The sequence below is a fragment of the Erythrolamprus reginae genome, chromosome 12, assembly GCF_031021105.1.
Source record: "Erythrolamprus reginae isolate rEryReg1 chromosome 12, rEryReg1.hap1, whole genome shotgun sequence".
In the NCBI taxonomy this organism is placed as follows: Eukaryota; Metazoa; Chordata; class Lepidosauria; order Squamata; family Dipsadidae; genus Erythrolamprus; species Erythrolamprus reginae.
In genome coordinates, this window is record NC_091961.1 from 2,709,182 (window position 1) to 2,727,500 (window position 18,319).

The 18,319-nt window shown below is 48.4% G+C and overlaps 1 protein-coding gene across 1 annotated transcript in view; it reads right to left on the minus strand.

Annotated features, from left to right (window-relative positions):
* Window positions 1–3,369: 3,369 nt before the first annotated feature.
* The window catches only part of KAT6A (lysine acetyltransferase 6A), a 76,488-nt gene continuing 61,538 nt past the window's right edge, over window positions 3,370–18,319 (minus strand). The window contains exons 13-17 of the mRNA XM_070765847.1: window positions 16,078–16,309; window positions 14,978–15,182; window positions 13,171–13,887; window positions 11,677–12,013; window positions 3,370–6,250 (exon numbers count right to left, since the gene is read on the minus strand). Of these exons, the coding sequence (XP_070621948.1) occupies window positions 3,570–6,250; window positions 11,677–12,013; window positions 13,171–13,887; window positions 14,978–15,182; window positions 16,078–16,309 (4,172 nt within the window). The 3' untranslated portion in view covers window positions 3,370–3,569. The remainder of the gene's footprint in view (window positions 6,251–11,676; window positions 12,014–13,170; window positions 13,888–14,977; window positions 15,183–16,077; window positions 16,310–18,319) is intronic.

An 18,319-nucleotide genomic window follows, 5' to 3' on the forward strand; every position in this document is an offset into this window, starting at 1 on the left:
GGATTAAGTCAGGTTATTTTCCTGCAGAATGGGGAAACTCGGACCAGGAAGGCCCAAGGGGAAAAACTGAGATTTATTTCCCCCCCCCTGGGTGAACAAACCTCAAGAGAAAAACAGAGGCCCGTTTTACGCGTTCAGAGGCGAGCCCAGAAGCCCTTGTTCGAGTCAACGTCCCAGACAGGAAGAAAGATTCCACGGGCAAAACCAGACCTCCAAAATGGCTCAACATAATTTATTTTTTTTTATGTTAAAATGTACAGAGTTCTTTTGAAAGTACTTGCTAGAAAGGGGGGAGGGAAAAAGTGATATTACATACAAGGGGAGGAAGAGAGGCCTGCGGGCCCAGGAGCTCATGACATGGAGAATTACAAAGGGTTTTGTTTTTTTTTTATCATCCAGGCACCCCTTCCCCCCTTTTTTTGAAGCTTACAAGTCACCAAGAACAAAGTACAAAGAAGTTACAAAACAGGAAAAGCAAATATAAACAGACAGGAATAGACAGGCGGCTTCATTTTTGTACATGCGGCGTTAGAGGCATCTGGAGCTCTAGTTACACATTCTAGAGATCTCTTTAAAGAGAATTTTCATCTTTCTTAAAATAGTCTTTAATATTCTACAACAAAGATAAAAAATTTTAAAGATGGAATGAAATGAAAAAAGCTCTTTTTTTTTTAAAAGGCATCAAAGTCACTAACAGTGAGTTTTTTCTTTTTTTAAAATTTCTTTTAGAAGATTACCCAAGTTTATTTTGCTAAAAATACATTATTATTTTCTTCTTTTTTTTTTCTCTTTTGTTTTTCTTAAACCAGAAGTGGAAAAAAAAAACGACAGGTACCAATATCACTGTGTTGGATACTTTTTTTTTTCTTCTTCTTCTTCTTAATAATAATAATAATAATAATATAGAAAAAGAACACAGGTTCATCTACAATAAGCTCTACAGTCACAAAGGTTTTGTGGAAAAAAGGAGCTGCCCAATTGATTAAAAAAAAATAGAAAAATTCAAAACCGGGGTGGGGTTGGGGGGGTAAGGTAACAGCAGACGGAAAATATATATGTATATCTATATATATTTTACGGCCCTCGTGCCAACAGCTTAGCTTTCGACACCCCAGCTAACCAGCTCCTACCCACCTGCAGCCGGGAGGCGAGGCCGGACCACCGGCGCAGAGGATCTGGGTAGGATGGGGCAAGCTAGGTCACCTTTCAAGACAGATGAAGTGAGCCTGGATCGGTGGGTATTTACAGGGTCCTGGGTCTTGCACAGCCTTTGCACGCGTGCTGAAGACCCCCGAGAGAAAAGGAGGGCTTGGAAGCCCAAGGGATTCTGCCTGTCGGCCCTCGCGAAGACGGAGGTTTGCAGCCGAAGCGCTGGACCCTCCAAAACTGCCTTTCGGGTGGGTTTGAAAAACCGAAAACAAAACAAAAACAACAAAAATAAATTTTTTTTTTACACATCTAAAGTCGATCTAAGTGCGTCTGGTAGCTCTACAGCAGTGTTTCCCAACCTTGGCCACTTGAAGGTATCTGGACTTCAACTCCCAGAATCCCCCAGCCAGCATTCGCTGGCTGGGGAATTCTGGGAGTTGGAGTCCAAAAACCTTCAAGTTGTCACGGTTGGGAAACACTGCTCTACAGGAATATACAAGAGAAGAACTTTACATCAGAAGGGTAAGCTACATTTCCCCCTGCCAAAAAACCTCCTCTTTGCAATCGGCGGATGGTGTACGCCCACAGGCTCGGCAAGGGTCCTTCGATCGGTTTGATAGGATGGGCTGCAATGCGGGAGGGGGGGTTTCCTCCTTTCATTCCCCCCTCCCCAAAAAAGGAAGGCTCTCATCACACAATAGGCAGTGTGGGAGGGAAACTCCAGCCAGTGAACCTCCAAAGATGAAAGGAGGCAAAGGAGATTTTCTTAAAAAATAAAAATTGGGGGGCTGTTATGAGGGGGAGGGAGTTTTACGTGAGTCCTCGCTCCCCGCGCGCTAGCACCAGGCCAGCCAAAAAAAAATGCTTTTTTAAAAAATATATATATATTTAATTCGTGAAGCGATTGCGACAACCGTTTAAAATGTTGAACATCCTGACTTCCAGGAGTGGGGGCAGCTTTGCAGAAGTGCCTCTGGGAACTGGGACTCTCCAGAAGGTGTCGCGGTTGCAAAGTCCGGTCGCTGGGTTTGGGTTGGGTGGACCTCCAGAACTATTGCTTCTCCCGCAAGCCCTTCTTTTGGGCTGGGCTGGAGTAAACCGTTCCGGCTTGGATATATGTAATCGGTGGCCTTTAGTTATATTGAAACCGTTATTTCAGTTCACCCAAGGAGAGAGAGAGAGAGAAAGAGAAAGAGAGAAAGCAACAGAAAGAGAGAAAGAGAGAGAGAAAGGGAGAGAGAGAGAGAAGAAAGAGAGATGGGGGAAGAGAGAGAGAAAGAGAGAGAAAGAGAAAAAGAAAGAGAGAAAGATAAAGGGAGGGAGAAAGAGAAAGAGAAAAAGAGAGAAAGAGAAAAAGAGAGAAAGAGAGAAAGAGAAAGGGAGAGAGAAAGAGAAAGACAGAGAAAGACAGAAAGAGAGAAAAAGAGAGAGAGAAAGAGAAAGAGAGAAAGAGAGAAAGAAAGAGAGAGAGAAAGAGAAAGGGAGAGAGAAAGAGAAAGACAGAGAAAGACAGAAAGAGAGAAAGAGAAAAAGAGAGAGAGAAAGAGAGAAAGAGAGAAAGAAAAAGAGAGAGAGAAAGAGAAAGGGAGAGAGAAAGAGAAAGACAGAGAAAGACAGAAAGAGAGAAAGAGAAAAAGAGAGAGAAAGAGAGAGGAGAGGAGGAGAAGAGAGAAAACAAAATATCAACTATTCAGAGTTCCTATATTTGGGAGGAAATGGCAAAAAGAGGCTCCAAAAATCTGCTGTGGGCTCCATGCGCCACTCCCAGTGCCTGCCACATGCGTAGCGGAGGGCGCAGAAGACAGGGAAGGCTCTGGCTGTTCAGGATTCAGGCCTCTGCAGAGCTGTGCACCAGGGTCCAAGGGGAGCCAAAGACTCCCGTGGCCCTGGCAAAAAGCCAGGACTCTTTTACGTTCGATGACAGGGGAATATCGCGTGCACCTTTTCATTCCCCCCCATCTCCTGCGACAGAGGGGGGAAAAATTAAAAAATAAAGAGGGGGGGTGGGAGAAGAGGGAAAAAAATCCCAAAGCCCAGTTCCCAAAATGGATTTGAACGGTGGAAGTGTCTCCAAGATTTGTGGAAGGAAGGAAGGAAAAATAACAATAATAAAAACAACTCATGGTCGCCGTCCCCCACCCCTCCACACCGGAGTATCCGTCGCACCTCTTCCCAACGAAGGAAAAGGAGGGGAGGGGGGGGGGAAATAAAAGGCCAAGCCCCCTTAAGAAAAACAAACATTTAAAATAAACCGAGAGGGATCCAAACCCTATCTAAGATCTACAGCAATATTTAACCAGGGGACGGGGGTCTGTTGGGGAGAGAAGGATCCATTGTGTCAGTATAAAAGGCTCGTTGATTGGATGAGCGGAAGGGGAGGGGGGCGTGTTTCGGGAGGGGGGGGTTGTGTCTCGTCCCGCTCATCTCCTCATGTAGGGCCCGTTGAGCGACTGCTTGGGGACGCCGGCAGCGTTCATGTAGCTGTGGTGCGAGGGGCCCGTGTACATCATGTTCCCGTGGGGGTTGGGCTGCATGGGCTGCTGGGGGTAGGCCTGGCTGCCCATCATCCCCATCTGCATCTGCATAGGATACTGGGCCGTCTGGTTCATGTAGGCCGGGTTGCTATGGTAGCTGCTGTTCATCATGGGCTGTGGCATCCGGTAGCTGTTCATGGCGTTGAGGGTGTTCATATTCATGGAGTTGACGTTGTAAGGGGCGGCGGGCATCAGGTTGACCCCCATATTCATGCCCCGCTGGACGGCCAAGGCCCGGGGGCTGGCCTGCATGGCGACGGCCGGAGGGCTGCGGCCGTAGAGCTGCTGCTGGTGGGCAGCCGCCGAGGGCAACGGGGCCGATTTCGACCGGATGGAGATGTGTCCCTTGACCGGCATCTGACCTTGCAGCCGCTGGGTGTGAGGGATGCCAATGTTGGTGGTGGACATGTTACACTGGAGCAGGGGGGAAGTCAGGTTCATGGTGGTGGGGGCCAGGTTGGGCGGGGGGGTCATGGTGGCTTGTGCTTGGGCCGCTCCGGCCAGAGGGTGCGAGGGGGCCAGCTGTGCCAGGCCCGTGTTCGACAAAGACACGCTGGTTGCATAGGAAGTCACGGCGGAGGAGTGGCTGTAAGGCATGGCATGGGGGTCCATAATCGTGTTGGTCAACTGCTGCAACTTGGCTAAGCTGAAGGTGGCCGAAGGCTGGGAGTAGCCCCCGGCCCCGAAGTCGCCGGGGAGCCTCTCGTAGATGCTGATGTTGCCGGCGCTGCCCGATTCCGGGATTTCCATGATCATCGGGGCCGGAGTGAAACTGTTGTTCATGCTACACTGCGATAGGGACGGCTGTTGTTGCTGCTGCGGCGGCGGCGGTTGCTGTTGTTGTTGCTGCTGTTGTTGCTGCTGCTGTTGTTGCGCCGAAGGTTGTGGCTGCGGCGGCTGTGGCTGTGGCTGCGGAGGCTGCGCCGTGGCTTGCTGGTTACTCGGGGGTCTCTCCACCACGCAGCTCTGGGGTGACTTGATATTGCAGCTGGGGGTGGGCTGGACGCCGCCTTGGGGCATGAGGCTGCAGCTGCCGCCCATGCCGGCCATTGGCTGGGTGACCACGCAGCTGTTCTGGGTGAGGCTGCTGGAGGAGGAGAGCCCCCCATAGGAGCAGCTGCTCTGCGAGGAGGCGTTGCCGCAGATGCTGCCGCCCATGGTGGAGTCGTAGCTGCTGGGGTTCTCGTAGTTCTCGGTGGTGCTCTCGATGCTGCCCAGGTCGCTGAAGCCGCTGTCCACCACCTGCTGGGAGTGGTCGGACACCGAAGGCACGTCCATCATGGGGCTGGTCTCCATGTTCTGCATAGACGGGGCGGAAAGGGAGCCCTGCTCGGGGCTGATCTGGGTGTAGCTGCTCTCCAGCGCGCCGGGCACGCTGGGGCTGCTGACCGAGCGGACCGACTGGCTGGGGTGAGACTGGACCGAGGAGATGGGGCTGTTGTGCTCGGAGGCCTGGCAGTCCTCCACCAGCGGCATCTGGGGGTCCTCTTCGGCTTGGGTGTAGCTCTGCAGGTTCTGGCACGCGGCCAGGGTCTCCTCGCAGTCCTGGTAAGCCACGTCGTGCTCGTGGTTCTCCTCCTCTTGGGTCAAGGACTGCACGGCCTGGACCGTTTCGAGGTCGAGCTCGCTGTGAGGGATCGGCTCGTCTTCCTTCAGCTCCATCAGCCCTTCCTTGGGATGCTGCTGCTGCTGATGCTGCTGTGGCTCCTCCTCTTGGTCGTCTTCCGAGCCGGGAACCGGGTCTGACCCGACCGACGTCTCGTGCGAGACCGGATCCTCCTCGGAATCGGCCTCTCCTTCGCTCTTATTCTTGGCGTCCTCTTCTCTATCGTCCTGTGTGCTTGTTTCTAAAAAAGGCTCCTGGGCTTCCGGCTCCTCCTTCAGCCCCTCCTTCTCGGGCGGCTCCTCCAGCTCATCCTTTTTGACAGAGCCCAGGTGGCCGTCGTCTTCTTCGTCGTCAGCGTCGTGATCTTCGTGCTGGTTAGCCGCTGCGGCGGCTTCCTCGTCTTCCTCTTCCTGGTCGTGCTCAGGTTCTTCCGCTTCCTGCTGCTCTTCTTCGGACAGCGTGGGCCTCTGGTCTTCAAGGGATGGCGGCTTCTCCACGTCTTCCTCCAGGTCAGGTTCTTTAGAGTCCATTTCCGGACTGTTGCTGCTATCTACGGGAGATGTCGCCCTCGTTTCTCTAGCCGGCATAATATCTTCCTCTTCTCCTAAATCGTCACCGACTTCCAGAGGCCCCTCTTCGTCTTTCCTTTCTTCAGCACTGGGCAGAAGTTCCTCCTTCTCCTCAACCAGCTCCTCCTCGTCCTGAACTTTCGCCTTGCGCCCTGATTTCGAACTGGCTTCCATGGGGTCGGCGGCCTCCTCTGAAGCAGGCGCTCGGACTTTCCCCCTCAACCGAAAGCCCGGTTTGCGCCCGGGCCTTTTCTTCCAGTGGATGGGCTTACGGCTCTTGCCCTTCGGCCAGCCTTTCTTCTTCTTCATGGGAGTAGAAGTGCCAGGCTGGAGCGGAGAATCCAACGATTCACATTTTCTCAGCAAAGAAACTGGTTTCAGAGTAGGAGAATCTGAAGAGGATGCAAAACAGAAGGCGTCAATTTTGCAACAGCAACCCACAATTATTTATTGCTAGCACTGCCAAAAATCTAGAGCTGGTCAATAAGGTTAGTTTTGTACTGGCGATTTGTAATGACTCGATAAAGCAACTTTATCAAAATCCTGAAATCTGTGAAATGTTATCGTTTGCTGTTAACGAGGACAATGATATTCATCATCCATCCTAAGATAAAATACAGAAAATAGTATAAGGGCAGACTAGATGGATCAAGAGGTCTTTTTCTGCCGTCAGACTTCTATGTTTCTATCATTGTGTTTTTCATTTTCTGAAAGCTGTTTCTCTGAAATAGAATTTGGGAAGGAGGGCTTATCCCCCCCTTGCTCTCACTGTTGCAGAAGATTGTATCACACTATTGGCTAAGTAAACTGTGATCGCATTAAGTAAACTTTTCAACCCTATCTCACAGAATCACACACAATTAACTACAATCTGGGCCAGTGCGATTGGGAAGGTTGTCCGGTTTGTTTCAAGGCCCGAAACTGGGGAGATTAGACTTCTCAACTCCTACACTCAGCGAATATGACACTAAAGCATTTCTAAAAAATAAAATAACAACAATAATCATGAGTGACCAATCCTAATAACAATTAAGTTAACGCCATAAAAAAAATCTGGATACTGGACATGGCAATACCTGGAGACAGCAGCAGAGAAGAGAAAGATCTGGAGAAGATAACAAAGGCCGAAAAGAAGGAAAGGTAACGCCAATTTCGGCGCCTTGGGTGCGATCCCAAAACAATCGGCGTACCACCTGATAACGGTCAGCACTGACAAAATCCCCATCAACCAACTGCAACTGATAAACCCCCAAGGGCTTCAAGTACCTTTGAAAAAGTACCTTTTTAAGATACATGGACTTTGAACTCTCAGAGTTCCCCAGCCAGCATCTGAAATTCTCTAAAGTGGCAGTAGGGAAAGCAAGTAGGATGCTTGGCTGCATAGCTAGAGGTATAACAAGCAGGAAGAGGGAGATTGTGATCCCGCTATATAGAGCGCTGGTGAGACCCCATTTGGAATAATACTGTGTTCAGTTCTGGAGACCTCACCTACAAAAAGATATTGACAAAATTGAACGGGTCCAAAGACGGGCTACAAGAATGGTGGAAGGTCTTAAGCATAAAACGTATCAGGAAAGACTCAATGAACTCCATCTGTCTAGTCTGGAGGACAGAAGGAAAAGGGGGGACATGATCGAAACATTTAAATATGTTGAAGGGTTAAATAAGGTTCAGGAGGGAAGGGTTTTTCATAGGAAAGTGACCCCAAGAACAAGGGGACACAATCTGAAGTTAGTTGGGGGAAAGGTCAAAAGCAACATGAGAAAATATTATTTTACTGAAAGAGTAGTAGATCCTTGGAACAAACTTCCAGCAGACGTGGTTGGTAAATCCACAGTAACTGAATTTAAACATGCCTGGGATAAACATATATCCACTGTAAGATAAAATACAGGAAATAGTATAAGGGCAGACTAGATGGACCATGAGGTCTTTTTCTGCCGTCAGTCTTCTATGTTTCTATGCCAAGGTTAGGATCTAAAGGATCATCTTAAAAATTGACTCGCGTGCAGAGTGCCAGACGTTGCTGGAAGTAAGGGGTGGGGTGGGGAAGAGCCAGGGAAACAACTCAGCATTTCATTGGAAAGGACATAAGATGACAGATCTTGAAATCCATCAGATTACAAGGTGAAATTCTCATGCGCACGAATGCTGCATCTATTCAATCCACCTTGACGGCAGGTGCTCCAACCTTCTTTCAGTCTACTACTCAACCACTGAGAGAGACCTGTCCGAAGGAGAACCACTTTTTATTATGCATCTGCGTGTGCTTCGATATCGTTATGTCTTAATCTCCGGGACCGCCTTCTGCCGCACGAATCCCAGCGACCAGTTAGGTCCCGTCAACTAAACAAGGTCGTTTGGCGGGGCCCAGTGGAAGAGCCTTCTCTGTGGCGGCCCCAGCCAACTCCTCAAAACCCACCTCTGCCATCAGGCAAGGGGGAACTGAGATATTCTCTCCCCCTAGGCCTCTGCAATTTATGCATGGTATGTTTGTATGTATGATTGGTTTTATAACAAGGGTTTTTAGCTGTTTTAGTATTGGATTGTCACATGCTGTTTTTACCACTGTTGTTAGCCGCCCCGAGTCCACGGAGAGGGGCGGCATACAAATCCAATAAATAAATAAATAAATAAATAATTTGGCACAAGCATTTTGCCTGCAGGAGACCAGCTGTTAAAAAAAAAACTCAGCTCGAGAGGCACATTCGAGGAAGCACTCAGGGCTGGTGGGTGAGCGACTGCTATTTTAAGGTGTCCGTTAAAAGCATTTGGGGGGCCGAGACTCATTTACACAACCCCAACAACCCCACGCTGTTTCTCCTGGCAAGGGAGTTCAGCCTGGTACATCCGAACGAACGTAATTTGAAAGCAACCTTCCACTGGGCTAAAAAGACGTCACGCGACTTTCTAATTTTAGTTTAGTCACGGATGAGAGGAGGGTTGCGGAGAGAGGAGGGGGAACACGGGGGATTGTGAGGCGGATGCAAAATATAGGCTCAGGCCACTTCTTCTCAGCGGCATCGCTTCCTAACCTTGACCGGAATCTTAAGGTCCATCCTGGGAGGGCCCTTCTCCAGGTAATTAGCCTTTCGCAGTGTTTTAATTCTGGACCAGATTTTCAAGGGATCTCAATGGCAAATATAGTTCGATTTAAAGCCAAGACAGCTGCGAGGATACTGCATGGCTAGCGTGTTCCTGTCAGTTCTTGAGCAGCAGTTCTGGGCTGTCAGCAATGGTTCTGGTTCAAGGTCTGAAGAATTGATGCTTGGACTGCACAAGCACAGCTGCTTTACTTCTCCCTCAAGCAGGAATACAGCAATTTCTCACAATTTTCCCCACCTTCCTTGAAGAGAGAGGGAGACCTGGATGCTGACGGCATGGGGCTCTTTGGACTGGACCTCTTGCTGCCCCACAGTCCCTCCCTGTAGGGTCGAGATTTCTTCCTGAGCTTTGTATTTTGCCTATCTTAGATGTTTGGAACAAACCTCCAGCAGACGTGGTTGGTAAATCCACAGTAGCTGAATTTAAAAAGGCCTGGGATAAACGTAGATCCATCCTAAGACAGGAAATAGTATAAGGGCAGACTAGATGGACCAGGAGGTCTTTTTCTGCCATCAATCTTCTACGTTTCTATTCCAGGGTGTCCAGGGGGAAAGCGTTTTGAAATCCCCCGATATTTCCCTGACATTTCCCTGTAACTTGCGATCTAGTTAAAGCTGCGGTCGTAGATGACGTCATACCAAACGGCTGAGCCGTGGAGAAATATCGGTAGCTGAGGAAGCAAGGTGTTGCCACAGTTATACTCATTTTTGCTTGACTCTCACAGGCAGCACAATGTTTTTTTTAAAACATGACTTTTCCCTTGAGTTTTAAACATTTTAATACTGTTTGTTTTCCCCCCTGATTTATTCCATTTTTTTCACAAATTCCCTGATATTTCCCGAACCGCTGATTTCCCTGATAATTCCCTGATTTCCAGGTTTGCTGGACACTATACCCTACTTTCTCCTTGTTTTTTGTCTCTGAATTATCCATCATATAATCAGACCAGCCACATGACCACAGAAGCATCTTCGGACAACGATGGGTCCCCTCAGTGAAGAAACGGAGAGGAGTACTGCTCTCTAGAAGTGGACACAACTGGACAGGGATAAACCTTCACCTTTTCTGTATTTGGGGCAACCCATCTGTCCCCCTTCTGACCCTATTTAGCTTCTCCCAGCCAGATTTCCCCTTAATAATAATAATAATAATTTATTGGATTTGTATGCTGCCCCTCTCCGTAGACTCCCTTCCTTCTACATGGCAATTTTTTTTTGCTTTTTGTTTTGGTTCAAAAACAGAGGAAATTATTCTGGTAGAATAGAGCTGTTAGCTAGATGGGTGTTATCTGGGGGTGAAGTCCAGCAGATTCTGGCCAATTCTGGTGGCGGAAATTTTGAGTAGTTCAGAGAACCGACAAATCTCACCTCTGGTTGGCTCTGCCCCCATCCCAGCTGACCAGAAGGAAATGGAGATTTTACAGCATCCTTCCCCTGCCATGCACCATAGCACTTATAGCATTTACACTTATATACCACTTCACTGTGCTTTTACAACCTCTAAGCAGTCTACAGAGTCAGCCTCTTGCCCCCAACAATCTGGGTCCTCATTTGACCCACCTCGGAAGGATGGAAGGCTGAGTCAACCTTGTGCTGGCGGTGAGATTTGAACTGCTGAACTACAGCCAAGTCAGCAGAAGTAGTTTGCAGTACTGCACTCTAACCACTGCGCCACCAAAGCTCAGTCCAAGACACACCATGCCCTCCAAGCCTCACCCACAGAACCAGTATTAAAAAAACCTGGATTTCACCACTGGTGAAAGGTATAGGTAGACCAGAGAGGAAACAAGACCAGGTCAGCTAATTTTACTATACTGGAGAACTGCATTAACACAGTCTTGCAAGTACAAATCACCAGCCCGTCTCCTTTACTGCCCAAGACGCTAGGGAGGGTCTCTCCCGAGCTTCTTGTCCTGCCAACATTCCCGCTGCGGACTCGTCTACCTTTCAGCTGACCGTCACACAATTGCATCTCTTTGTCCTGTCCCCCAAGGTCACTCCTGTTGTGATCCGCCAGCAGAGCTAGAAGCAGATTCGAACAGTGAGGAGGTTGGGGAGGAACATGAGCCAGTCCTGGACTCTGGGGAAGGTTCTGACGAGTGCTCTGCGTCCGAGGCAGAGATGGGGCCAGGGCTGTCTGACAGTTATCAGCTGCCTTTGGAGTCAGACATCAGTAACAGCTGGAGCCTGTTCCCAGTGTGTGCATGCGCAGAACTGCCAGACAAAGGGAACATCTGACTTGGGAGTAAGGGCAGAGGTGGACGATGGGAGACTTTGGGAGTAAGGCCAGAGGTGGACGATGAATGGCCCCTCCCATAGGGAATAAAAGAGGAGCCGCTTAATTGGTTTATGACTCTCAGAGACTCCTTGTTTTGAAGATGTCGCCTGACAGTTCTCCAAGATAAGATCTGTGACTGTAAATGCTCTCTCGAAAGACTTTGTGGGATGTGAATGAGAAGAATTCACAGTAACTTAATAAAAAAGGGGTTTTTTTTGTCGGCACAAGGAGTCTACTTTGTGGTTTGGGAACGCCTAGGCCAGAACAATTCCCAAATATCAAAATATTGGGTATGCCTACCTAAGCCCCATAGCAACTGACCGAACTTTTATAGAATGCTACGCTTGGACATTCTGGATGAATAAACACTAAGAGAGGAAGATATCAACCATCCTGGATTCAGGGAAAGACGGAATGAAAGCATCAGGAAACCTACCAGCCATATCATCCGATTCCTCTCCTTCTTGACTTCCTCTCTTTAAGGAAGGCCGGTGCCTAATGGAATGCTGTGGAGAGAGACGGCGAAGGTATCCTCGAGAGAACAATTCACTCTCTTCCTCCTCCTCTTCTTCCTCCTCCTCCTCCTCCTCTTCCTCCTCCTCCTCCTCATCTTCCATTTCAAAGGTGGGCTCCAGCTGAGGCATGGGCCTTTCGGAATCAGAGTCCTCGAATGGCTCGTCCAGGACCTCTGTTGTTTCCGAGATGGTTTCGGTAACCACGCTGCTGTTGTGGTATTTCCGCTTACGGACTCGTCTCTTCCGGGGAATGGGCTTCTGCAGAAGACAGTCAAAAGAGGACAGCAAGCACAAAGTGAGAAAACACTGCAAAGAATCGCCACAATCTGAAATATTCATAAGAATCTGTTTATATTTTTTTTATCTACACGATGGAAAGCAGCTCTTCACAATTCAAAACAATAATAAAAGATGCTGTAATTTAGGGCTTAGGGCACGAATCCCAGTGACCGATTAGGTCCCACAGAGTGGGCCTTCTCCGGGTCCCGTCAACTAAACAATGTCGGCTGGCGGGCCCCAGGGGAAGAGCCTTCTCTGTGGCGGCCCCGACTCTCTGGAACCAGCTCCCCCCAGAGATTAGAACTGCCCCTACCCTCCTTGCCTTTCGTAAACTCCTCAAAACCCACCTTTGTCGTCAGGCATGGGGGAACTGAGACATCTCCCCCAGGCCTATACAATTTATGCATGGTATGTTTGAACGTATGTCTGTTTAATAATGGGGTTTTAAAAATATTTTAAATAGTAAATTATTAGATTTGTCATGAACTGTTTCTATTGTGTTGTGAGCCACCCCGAGTCTACAGAGAGGGGCGGCATACAAATCTAATAAATAAATAAATAAATGATGGCGAACCTATGCCGTGTGTGCCATAGGTGGCACATGGAGCCATATCGGAGGGCACGCAAGGCATTGTCCTATGTCAGCTCCAGCGTGCATGTGTGCGCTAACCAGCTGGTTTTCAGCCTTGGGGAAGGCCATTTTGCCCTCGGGGGGGCTTCAAAGCACTCTCCGGAGCGTGAAAAACAGCCCAGTGGGCAAACCAGAAGTCCGTTTTCCCAAACTTCTGGTTTGCCCATTTGCCCGTTTTTTTCACCGCCCCAGGCTTCAGAGTCAAGCCTGTGTGCATGTACGGGGATGGGGGAGATTGTGCCCATGTGCAGGGGCAGCACAGGGGATACATATGCATGGGGGAGGGAATGGATGTGGACACGCGTGCCATAGGTTCGTCACCACAGGTGTAGGGGCTGTTCGTATCTAGAAAAGTTCGTAAGAAGAGGTGTTCATAGGTATATTCAATAAAGATTATTATTAAAAAAATTAAATTAAATTGATGGCCCGATGCTGAAGCCTTGTGAGTTTTGGTTCCATGCACCGTCTCCCGAGCGCTCCAGCGGAGGGGCAGGCAGAAACACACCTTCCGCTTCAGTGCTGGCTTAGTCAGAATCGGTGGGGAACTGGAGCAGGGGCTGGCAGGCTCCTCGTCTTCCTCTTCGCTGCTCTCGCTGAAATGCCTGAGCGCGGTGCGGTCCCCCTCGCTGTGTCGCCGGGCTATCCTGTCGCACTGCTCCGAGAGCCGGCTTTTCTGGGGCTCCAGGGCTTTCAGCTGCCCTTTCCAGGCCTCCGCGCCTTCGCTGCACCGCCTCTGGCCGACGGAGGGCTTCTCGCCCTTGCCGAAGGTCCCTTGGGAGGAGGCCGGCTTGTCTTCCTCTTTGCCAAAGTGCCCTCGCGGAGCCGGGGTCTTCTCCTCGCATTTGCCACACTGTCCCTGGGAGGACGCCGTCTTCTCTTCGCTCTCGGCAAACCTCCCTCGAGAGGCCGCCACCGCTGCCGCCGCCGCTGCCGCCACTGCCTTTTCCTGGCACTCGCCACACCGGCCGCCCCTGGCCATGGCCGACTTCTCCTCCAGCGTCAGCTTTGGGTCCTTCTCGGTGAAGGATTCCCGCAGCTTTTTGTTCTTGCGGCTCCAGCGGCCCCTGCGCGGCGTGTGGCTGTTGGCGGGAAGACCGCTGAGGGGAAGACTTTGCTTGCCAGACCGCAGGGCGTTGACCGGGAGGATCTCTGGCTTTTTTTCACTCTCCAGCGGAAAGCAGGACTCTCGCTCTTTCCTCTCCCAGGAGACGCACTTTATCACCTGGAAGGGGGGGGGGGACAACAGGAAGGGGGTACAAAAAAAATAATTGTTTTTCCAGATGCCATTTTTTTTAAAAGTTAATGGGACTAAGAACATAAGAAGAGCCCTGCTGAATCAGGCTAAATCGGGACAGAATGTGTCCCACAGCGGCCCACCAATTGTCCATGGGGATCTTGAGCAGAAGGAGAAGGCAAAACCCTCCCTTTCCCTTGACCCTCCCCAACAAATGGTACCCAAGGGAACCCTGCTTGCCTCAGAGGGAGGGAGGGAGGGAGGGAGGGAGGGAGGGAGGGAGGGAGGGAGGAAGGAAGGAAGGAAGGAAGGAAGGAAGGAAGGAAGGAAGGAAGGAAGGAAGGAAGGAAGGAAGGAAGGAAGGAAGGAAGGAAGGAAGGAAGGAAGGAAGGAAGGAACATAAGAAGAGCCGTGCTGAATCGGGCCAAAGCCCACTGGGTCCAGCATTCTATGTCACACAGTGGCCCACCAATTGTCCATGGGGATCTTGAGCAGAAAGAGAAGGCAAAATCCTCCCTTTCCCCTGACCCCCAACAAATGGTACTCAAGGGTCTCCTGCCTTCCTCAACCAACATAGAGGCGGCACTTGGACATCCGTTTCAATCACCACTTATGATACACTTGGCATCCATGGATAAAACAGTCTTTCTGTCATAGAGAAGAGGGAGAGGGATTAATCTATTTTCCAAAGCTCCTGAGAGCAGTCTAGGAAGTAATGAAGGGAAGATCTAACCTCTAGCAATAGCACTTAAATCTTAAACTTATATGCTGCTTCGCAGTGCTTTCCAGGCCTCTCTAAGCAGTTTACCGAGTCAGCCTCTTGTCCCCAACAATCTGGGTCCCCATTTTATCCACCTCGGAAGGATGGAAGGCTGAGTCAACCTTGAGCCTAGTGAGATTCGATCTGCCAAACTGTAGGCAGCCAGTGATCAAACAGAAGTAGCCTGCAGTCCTGCACTCTAACCACTGCGCCACCGAGGCTCTCCTGGTTAAAGAATGTGCTAGACTACAACACCATAGACGCTGCTGTTCTACGATGCTACACTACTTCACAATTTATCTTGCCTCGCGTTCTGACCTCAATGTCTCTCTCCCGGGACTGCAGGGCGACCTCGCTTTCTGCCTCTTCGGGATCGTCCTCTTCGTCCTCAGAAACCACCGAGTTTGAGACGATGACAGGGGTCCAGCGCAGACATTCTGGGTCCACGACCACAGGCCGGGTGTTGAGCTTCAGCTTCGCCATATGGTCTTGGATGAGTTTTTCCCGCCGAACAATCACAAATCTGAGGGAGGAAGGAAGAATTGGCGGCTTTAGTCACGTGGCATCAAGTTCATACGATCATCTTAGAAACATAGAAACACAGAAGATTGACGGCAGAAAAAGACCTCCTGGTCCATCTAGTCTGCCCTTATACTATTTCCTTTATTTTATCTTAGGATGGATCTATGTTTATCCCAGGCATGTTTAAATTCAGTCTCTGTGGATTTAACAACCACATCTGTTGAAAGTTTATTCCAAGCATCTACTACTCTTTCAGTAAAATAATATTTTCTCATGTTGCTTCTGATCTTCCCCCCAACTAACCTCAGATTGTGCCCCCTTGTTCTTGGGTTCACTTTCCTATTAAAAACACTTCCCTCCTGGACCTTATTTAACCCTTTAACATATTTAAATGCTTCGATCATGTCCCTTCTGTCCTCCAGACTAGACAGATGGAGTTCATGAAGTCTTTCCTGGTAGATTTTATGCTTCAGACCTTCCACCATTTTTGTAACCCGTCTTTAGACCCGTTCAGCTTTATCAATTTCTTTTTTTGAATGGAGTCAGCAGAGTGTTTTAGTGGCCAGATGCCCCTCCCTGTCGCCAAAGTTCACCAAAGAAATCTTAAAGCATAGGAGTTGATATGTGTACTGTATTAGGATAAATAGATACCTATGTATATTTGTTGTGTTAATGATTTTGATATGTTTTTCATAATGCTATTTTTTTTTTCATTTTTCTGTATGGTTTTGTGTGTGTGTGTGTGCTTTTCTTCCTTTTTTGTTGTGGTGTTTTTTTTCCTTTTCTTTTGTATTTTGTTTTTAAAATTTATATACTAATAAAAATTATTTTTTAAAAAAAGATCCTGCCAGTTCTCGAGGTCGCCCGATTTTGTGAGAGAAGGAATTGATGCTCACTGATCGTTACGGAAATCAAGCATGCGCAGGTGATGGAGAGTCGAAGTGATGTCTTGAGGGCAGATGCCGGTCAGTTTGCTCAGCTTCTTGATGCTGATCTGCCTGTCGTTTTGGTGATAAAGGCACTCCAAGATGACACTTTTCCAGTATGCCATGTAGGAAAGGCGGCCCAAATCAGACAGCGGCTTCTCCGGGGATCCTGCTTGGCCTTCGCGCTTTGATAGGAGATAACCTAAGAGGAAGCAGAGAGGGCTCAGGACCACGTTTGGTACAACACAACCACACTCAGGTCTACGTTTACTCAGAATTGGGAGCACCTGGAGGCCCCTGAAACACCTCTAGTGACACCTCAGTGGGGGGGGGGGGGGTGTCACAAGACAAATTGTTATGGCCAAAAAGTTGTTACTGTGGTCCTTATGAACATCAATCTCAAGGAGCTTCCCTTCAGCTCCTGTACGAAAAACAGGACGGAAATCTAATATGAATAGAATTCTTTCTTGGCCAAGCGTGATTGGACACATAAGGAATTTGTCTTTGGTGCAGATGCTCTCAGTGTACATAAAATAAAATGTACATTTGTCAAGAATCATGAGGTACAACACTTAATAATTGTCATAGGGTACAAATAAGGAATCAGGAAACAATCATTAATAAAAATCCTAGGATACAAGCAACAAGTTACTGTCTTTCAGTCATAAGTGGGGGGAAATGGGTAATAGGTATGATTACTACTACTATTATTACTAATATATACTACTAGTTTTTTCTCATCTGAAATGGAGGTTTCAGAGGCAGAAAAAAATAGAAAGGCACAGAGCTCACAACCAATGAACTGTTGCTAAAATTCATTTCTGGAAACAGTTTACTGGGGGTATTCTGAGATGGCAATCCACCCGCCAATCAGATGGGTTTTTTTCCTCCTCAAAAACTAAGGATCGTCTTATAATCCGAAAAATACACTACTTTTTGCAATCAGTCAATGGGGAAGCCAGAATTATTTACAACCAAATCACTAATTTTAAGAACAGCAGTGATCCAATCAATAACATTGGCAAGAAAGGTGGTAAAATGAGACTAAATTCACTTAACCAATGTCTTAGTTAACAACAGGAATTTTGGGTTCAATAAGTCTACTTGTATATTAGTAGTGACCTGCATATTGTACATCTACTTGTTTATTGAATTCAATATACTACAGTGGGACCTCTACTTACGAACTTAATTTGTTCCTTGACCAGGTTCTTAAGTAGAAAAGTTTGAAGCAATTTTTCCCATAGGAATCAATGCAAAAGCAAATTGTGCGATTGGGGAAACCACAGGGAAGGTGGAGACCCTGTTTCCTCCCAGGAGATTCCTAGAGAGGCCCCACGGAGGCTTCTCCCCACCTTTTCCGGCCCTGTTTCCTCCCAGGAGATTCCTAGAGAGGCCCCACGGAGGCTTCTCCCCTCCTTTTCCGACTCTGTTTCCTCCCAGGAAATTCCTAGAGAGGACCCACGGAGGCTTCTCCCCTCCTTTTCCGACTCTGTTTCCTCCCAGGAGATTCCTAGAGAGGACCCACGGAGGCTTCTCCCTGCCTTTTCTGGTTACAGTTTTGGAGGCTCGGGTTTTTAAGTGGAAAATAATGGTTCTTGAGAAGAGGCAAAAAAATCTGTTCTTATCTAGAAAAGTTCGTAAGTAGAGGCGTTCTCAGGTAGAGGTACCACTGTAGTTGTATATTTGTTGTGTCAAGGCTGCCTGATCAAGATTTGATCTAATCAAGAAAACTAATTAGAATTCCCTTCAAGTCAGGGAATCATCATTCATAACCTGGTTTTATCAAAATTACATTCCAGTCGCTTCCTCCCATCCTGAGATCAACTTTCTATGTTAAAACAAAGTAGTTCTCCTCATTAAGAGGGGTTTTTATTTCCTCCCCAGCCTTCAACCCACACTTCACCTTGAACAAGCCGATGATAAAGTCAATTTGGGGGCTTTTATTTGAAGGCCTGGGATTCAGGAGCAATCGCTGAGCTTTTCAAATACACCAGACAGCACCAGACAGCAACAAGAGGGTAAACAAGCCATTACTGTACTTAAAGAGGGTAAAAAGAACCGGAACGCCAGGCAGAAACTGTTATCAGAGCACGGAGTTTGTTTCAGATAATGAGGAGGGAAATGTCAGCATCCCTTTAGGGCACATCATGTGCACAGCTCACTTTCTGCGATGGAGGAAGCTGCCTGCACTGATGAGCATCTTCTCACT